Source organism: Pituophis catenifer, unplaced genomic scaffold (assembly GCF_029215685.1).
Source record: "Pituophis catenifer annectens isolate HBS135680 unplaced genomic scaffold, rPitCat1.0.hap2 SCAF_2, whole genome shotgun sequence".
NCBI lineage: Eukaryota > Metazoa > Chordata > Lepidosauria > Squamata > Colubridae > Pituophis > Pituophis catenifer.
Genome location: NW_027256882.1, coordinates 165,129,974 through 165,137,043, shown reverse-complemented (window position 1 = coordinate 165,137,043; position 7,070 = coordinate 165,129,974). Strand labels below are relative to the sequence as shown.

The 7,070-nt window shown below is 40.5% G+C and overlaps 1 protein-coding gene across 1 annotated transcript; it reads right to left on the bottom strand.

Annotated features, from left to right (window-relative positions):
• Positions 1–890: 890 nt before the first annotated feature.
• MFSD5 (major facilitator superfamily domain containing 5) lies at positions 891–5,039 on the bottom strand. The gene is made up of 2 exons (XM_070934973.1): positions 4,966–5,039; positions 891–2,808 (listed from the first exon to the last, which is right to left on the bottom strand). Exon 2 carries the CDS (start codon positions 2,757–2,759, stop codon positions 1,401–1,403), a length of 1,359 nt encoding a protein of 452 aa, XP_070791074.1. The 5' UTR covers positions 2,760–2,808; positions 4,966–5,039; the 3' UTR covers positions 891–1,400.
• Positions 5,040–7,070: the final 2,031 nt, after the last annotated feature.

Below are 7,070 nucleotides of genomic sequence, written 5' to 3'. Positions count from 1 at the left end.
CAAAAAAATGCTAATTACTGTACTAACTGCCTCAGGTGTTACCCATTAAAATATATTGTAAAGTGTCTTGTCTGTTAAATAAGGCCGCTTCCACATTAGCATGTGTTATTAGAAGTAATGATCCTGAGAAAAGTAAACACATTTACTTCCCATGTAGATACAGCATGCAACTGTCAGAGTGACTTTTTCTAAGGAATGCAGAGAAGGGGCAATGCTTTCTCTCAAGTAGCAAGTATTGCTTGTCTGTAGTTTTTGGTAAAAATAATAATCATTCAAAGGAATTTATTGGCTAAATCATACAAATTTACAAGCTAGATGATACAAATCTACAATCTAGATGCACTAATGCAGGAACATTGTTAATATAATCTAAATATTATATAGTGCAGTGTTTCATGACTGCTACTGTATTTATTGGTGAAATGAATTCTGGATAAGTTCTCCAGATATGACTACAGTTGCCATATACCTTTGCCATGGATCATGCTGATATCAACATGAGCAAACACTTTGGTTGCTGAATGTAGGATAGACAATGAAACAAAATGTACTATAAAACAAAATCTAAGACTACTTCTTCCTTTTTGAGTCTCAGTATTTTTTAAAAAAAATTATTGTTCACAGATATGATTAAAATATTGAAGAGATGCTTAATTTACACTCTCTTTACCATAAACTGAAACAGAAGCTAAAACAATGGGGAAAATAGGAAATTGGAAGAACAATGCTTTATCGCTGCCATACTGGAAATTGTGAAACCAATATGAACGCAATAAAAACCTGATGTCTAAATTTAGAATTTCAAAATATTCCACCTTCATTTTGAAATATTTCACCAAGCCTAGCTATATACTGTCAAAATTAAAATTGACTCAAGATAAGCTTTTTGTTTAATTTCAGTTTATTATTTTTTTTAAAAAGCAGAAGATCATAGAATGTGGCTGATACTGCTGATTATAGAATACAGCTGATCTGGCTACCAAGTTCAATACTGATATTGGACAATCAGTCTATCAACTTCACTGTTGCTTTAAAAATTAAAAAAAGAAACCCTGCTTTGTCCCTGAAAGCCATTGTCTGTCACCATCAATTCAGGATGAAGTAGTAGACAGCAACCTCCACATTTGGCTAGCAGAAGCCAAGCAGCCGCTGGAATTCAAACTCCCAAGGCGGGAGAAAAAGGAGAAGGGGGGAAAAAGCTATGCTTGACCTAGATGTAACCAAGTTCTTAATGTGGCCTATCATTGTTGAAAATTAGATGTGCATCCACTTCCCATCTCTGGTTATGTGGAAGAGGTCCACATAGTACTTGGCAGATGCTCAGTGTTCTCCTTGCAGACTCCTTGTGTATATACAGTAATGGCTCTGTAACACATTATGGACAATTGGCATACTCTCAATCAGAGCTCAGGAGAAGATGTCTCAGCCTGACTAGATGAACTGGGCAGCCTGAGCTCTGCATTGTTTCGGACAACAGTAAAGAGGCTTACAACAGCCAAGAGGGCCATTACCATCATGACGGAGCAGATGGTGAACATATTCCTGGTGCCTGTCTTATAATCACTATCATGGAGGATGAGCAGCCCAAGGCAAGCCAGTAGGTTCAATGGAACACGGAACCAATGCATCACACCTGCCTGATCCTTCTCAGGAATCACTTTTTGCCTGAGAAAACCCATGGAAGGGAAGTAGAGCCCACATGAGAGCTCTATGAGCAGGAAGGCCAAGAAGGACTCCGAGGGGTTCTCTTGCCCAGGATTGGTTGAGAAAGTCAGCATGAAGAGTGAAAAAAACACCATTAGTACTGAAAGAGACAGGATGTGCATGGGCTGGAGGTGATATTTCTTGGACGTGGCCACACGGTAGAGTGAGGATCCAACCATGCTGGCAGCCATGAAACTGGAGAAGACAATACCTAGAGGTGGATTGTGGGGATCCAGGACTGGAGTCCAGAGGAAGATGAAGATATAGATGACACTTTCAAATAAGGCCTGAATAGTCCCCAAAAGCAGGACACGGCGGTCGGAGAGAAGGCATTTCAAGCCATCAGTGCAAGTTCTGGACAATGCCCTCTTCTTTCCATAATTCTCATCCCAGTTCTTCATAACCAAGGTACCAGCCAACACAAGAAAAGGAATAGAGACCATGAAGGGAGCTACTGGGCCAAATCCCAGCCATTCAGCAAAGATATTGGCTACTACACCAGCTCCAATAGCAATTATACTATTCCAGAAGGCAGCCTTGGAGAAGGTGGCAGGAATCCACTCGGCTGGGAAATCGTGGCGCTCCACATGCTCATGCACATACCATGCCTCAAAGGCAGAGAACAGGAGAGCAGTGGACAGCCCTCCTAATATTCTTCCTACAATTAGAACAAAATAATCCCAGGAGAGCTTTGTGAGGCAGCAGACAGAGTAAGTCAAGGAGAAGAGGATGCAAGACTTTTTTCGGCCCAAGCGGTCAACCAAGGAATTGGAAACCAATCCAAACAACACACTTGAGGCAAAGCCACAAACATAAATAATGGTGATCTGGGCCTCCAAGAAGTTATAATGCTGGTAGAGTTTGTAAAGATAAGGTCCTTGCAACCAATCGGCTGTGAGAGCCAAGAAATAGACTTGATAATAATCTAGCTGGAACTGCAAGAAGGCTGGGTTGGAGCAAGACCTGCTGGTGAGCCTGGAGCGGCAGGCAGAGAACTCCAAGCCCAAACATATCAGTAGGAGCAAAGCAAAAGCGACATAGGCAGCAATCAGCATGGTGCTTCAAATCATCCTGTGCATCTCTGAAGATCTATTCCCAGCACAGCTGAAAGAGAAAAAGAAAAAGAGGTATTCAAGGGACATTTAAAACAGGTCAATGTTTTAAAAAAACATGTTGCCAAATAAAGCCAAGGCTCATTTTAATCCAGCATTTTATTTCTCACAATGGCCAAACAAGTTCCTCTGCAAACCTCACAAGCTGGAGATGGGAGACTTGCCCTTCTGGCATTCCTTCCTGCAATTAATATTTATAAGCATGCTACTTTTAATCTAGAGATAGTATTTAGACTTCAAGATTGATGGCCCTCAAGAGACCCATCTTTCACGAAGCAATCCAATCCCTTTCAAAGCCACCCAAGTTAGTGGCCTTCACCATATCATGTGATAAGTAATTATAAGCACTTTATGTTATTCTAAATCTCCTTCCAGCCAGCTTTACTGACTCATCTCAGTATTTTGAGAGGTTTTTCTTTTTTTGCTCCCATTCATTTTCTCTATATCTTTCACAATTTGGTGAACAGGAAGCTTTTCTGAAGACTTGAAAGAGACTGGTAGTCCACTCCTGTTTTTGATATGTTTGTCCTCCAAATATTTGCACATTTAGAGCACACTGTTATATATCTTTGTGGTGAGTTGTAACAGTTCTGTTCATAACTTCCAATCATGGGAGCAAAACAGATCAGCTAAATAAAAGGTAAAGGCTACTTGAAGTTGAATGATGATCTTTGATGACTACATGGATTACATTTAATAAATCCACTTCCAAGCATAGCCTTCATATCTACAATTTCTTACTAAATCTCATCTTGCTTAGCTTTTTTTAAGGATCTACTGTACATTAAAAATGTGGCACACCAAAAGATTAGCCCCAAAATGAGGTTTGGCTGGAAAGAAAAATGATGTCAAATTAATATGAAGAAATCATCATGCATCTGCCAAGAATTGCAATGGAAAGGAAAGGCTGTATGACACTGAGGTTACTAGCGGATATTAGAACTAAAACGCTCCTTATGTTGTTTCAGTGCTTCCTACATGAGCAGTGGAAAACAAGATTTACCAGCTGGACAAGTCAGCTCTCTTCCCCCACCAGTTTGGTAAGGTAATTCATTAGATTGCAATACTGTCTCCTGAAGAGTTTACTGAGGCTATGATTAGGATTAGGATGTCTCAAATAACTCCATAGCAGAGAAGATGTTAAAACCTTAAACTACTAAAGTACCGTAACATAATTGCAGCAATCTTGAAACACAGTTTCTGCACCAAACACACTACAATGCAGGATTTCATTTTTAGCTGCCTTGCTAAACTCCAAATAATACTTCTATTAATTGCAGATATTAATAAAAACCTCAAGATTTAGGCATAAATAACACCCAGGAGGGCATCCTTGGGTTTTGCAATGAGTTTTTAAAAAGAAGGGCTGGTTACAATTTTATTAACTATAAATTATATCAACATTTTACTTTTTTGGGGAAAAATTCTAATATTAAAATGGGGGAAATTATTGCTTGCAGAAACTCACCCTGTTGAATGACACTATTCAACACTATACCATTCTAACATCACAATCTAAAATACAGATTTATACTATATTGAAAGGAGGAGTTTCAATACGTGTTGCCCAACAAAGGCAACTCAGCAAAATAACAAGTTTGCCTGGTGAAAAAGAAAGAAATACAGTACATCCACGCCCCGTGTTTCTTATACTTTCTACAAGTACAAAATCTGCAAAGGGATCGTACAGTGAGAAACGAAGGAAAGGATCTTCCCCAACTGTATTGTCATTAAAACTATCCCCCAGGGAAATACCCTCGCCACGAAAACCAATATCCAATACAGATCGTGAGAAATCAACATGTTCCTTCCACTTCTATGTCTTACTTCTCCTACTGTAAGTCTTCCCATCCACCCACCCCGCTCCAAATCAAAGATCTTCCAGGTACGTTTGAATTACTACCCCATTCCCAAGGCTCAGGTAGCACTGCCACCAGTTAGGAATATAGGAAACTCGCAGCCCGATGTATCTGGAGGGCATTAAGTTAGTCCTGCCCCAAACCAATGCGCCCCTTCCCCTCCCTACTCAGTTTCCACCACCCTTTCCCTTTCCCTTGATCCTTTAGATCAGCCAGGACCCTTCCACAGCAGGCCTCCCTGCATTTGACACGCGTGCTTTAAAAACACGCATCTTCCCCCTGAAACCCACCTGCCCGACTCGCGCGCACAACTCAGCGCCGTCTTTCCAGCCCAGCCGAGCGCATGCTGCACTTCCGGTTCCGCCTGGAGTGGTTGACCGTGCAAACAGGCCTACGCCAGGAGCTGCCATCCTGGTTAGTCACGTGACAAAAGGCTGCCAGTCAACGCTGCTCGAGCCCTGTGGGGGGCGGGGAGAGTGCCGTTTGCAGCCTGCGAAGAGCGGCGCCCATTGGTGCACTTTTTTCATACTTTTTTTTTTTTTACTTGAGCGGAAATCCCTTTCTTATCCCAACGCTGAGGAGCGGGGAACCCCAGCGCTTTTGGGGGGACAGGAAGAGTGGAATGAATTGCAAATATTTTCTGCAATTACTGCGGTTTTTGCAGGGGTTTTCTTTTTTTTTTTGCATTTTTTTCCGAAATTGCTGCAGGTATTTTCTACTCATGTGCTCACTTGTTTCTCTAGAACAGTGTTTCTCAAGCTTGGCAAGTTTAAGTGTGGTGGACTTCAACTCCCAGAATTCCCCACCCAGCAAGCTGGCTAGGGAATTCTGGGAGTTCTGCTGCACATGTCTCAAACTTGCTATTCTGAGAAGCCCAAGACAGTTTATGTCTTCAGTGAATAGTAGTGAGCACAGAAAAGTGTGTCATCCATGACAACTGATTTCGATACAGTAGATTAGAGGAAGAATGTCGACCTTAAAAAAATACAGAACTTTATTTAAAAACATGTTTTATGTGCAGTTTTCTTGGAACTTTTGTTTCTGAACCTTTAATAACAATGACTTATTACTATAACCATGTTGCTTGTATCTTTCAATTATATTGTTTTTATTTATTTCCTTTGATAGCTTATTAGTAAGTGCTGAATCTTTTTATTCTTGATGAATGTATTTTATTCTCCTTATGTACACTGAAATCATATACACCTAAGACAAATTCCTTGTGTGTCCAATCATCCTTGGCCAATAAAGAATTCTATTCTATGGCTGTCTTTTATAACCTTCACCCATGGTTAACTCAATAGTGGTTTAGGAAATTAACCCATGATTCTATATTCGAACACTGAACCATAAACTAAAACATCTATTCACATGATATTAGGCCAGAATGTGGTTCGCTAGTTTGTGGTTCAGGGAATTATACAAACCAAGACAAATTTTAGCTACAAGTAGCTGTTTTTTTCTTTGTATAAGGAAGGAGTGGTTGAATATGGGCTTTTATCACAGTATAAAGATATCACCTCTCATTTTCAGAGTTGCTCCTTCTTTATTGAAGTGACTTTCTATTTTCAGAGTTATTAATGTACTGCATTTCAAAATGAATCAGAAGTATGAATGTAGTAATAAAGCCATACACAAAGTAAATATGAAATTGAATTATTTCCAGAATAGTTATAGGTAATGTGATATCTATAGATCCATTATTGCAATTCACATTTCATGTATATCAGGCCCAATGGGGATTTGGCAATTTGTAATTTAATCTTTCGTTGTAATTATATTAAAAGTATACAATAATTTTGAAACATTGAGATTTTACAGTACAAGTATCCTTGACTTATAACCATTTGTTTAGCAGGAATGAAGGCGAATATACGTGTCCCAGGATAATGTTGCAGCAGTGGTGGGTTTCAAATTTTTTTTATTACCAGTTCTGTGGGTGTGGCTTAGTGGGCGTGGCATGGCTTGGTGGGCGTGGCAGGGGAAGGATACTGTAAAATCTCCATTCCCACCCCACTCGAGGGGAAGGATATTGTAAAATCTTCATTCCCACCCCACTCCAGGGAAAGGATACTGTAAAATCTCCATTCCCACCCCAATCCAGGGGAAGGTTACTGCAAAATCGCCATTTTCTCCCAATCAGCTGGGACTTGGGAGGCAGAGAATAGATGGGGGTGGGGCCAGTCAGAATTTTTACTACCGGTTCTCCGAACCACTCAAAATTTCCGCTACCGGTTCTCCCGAACTAGTCAGAACCTGCTAAAACCCACCTCTGTGTTGCAGGATCCAATCTGGGTCGATCACTGGAACCAGAGATTTTGTCTTCCGATTTTGAGGACTCTGGAGCCCATCTTCAGGGAACTTCTCTCCAGCAGTGTGTGCTTTGGCCTGTTTT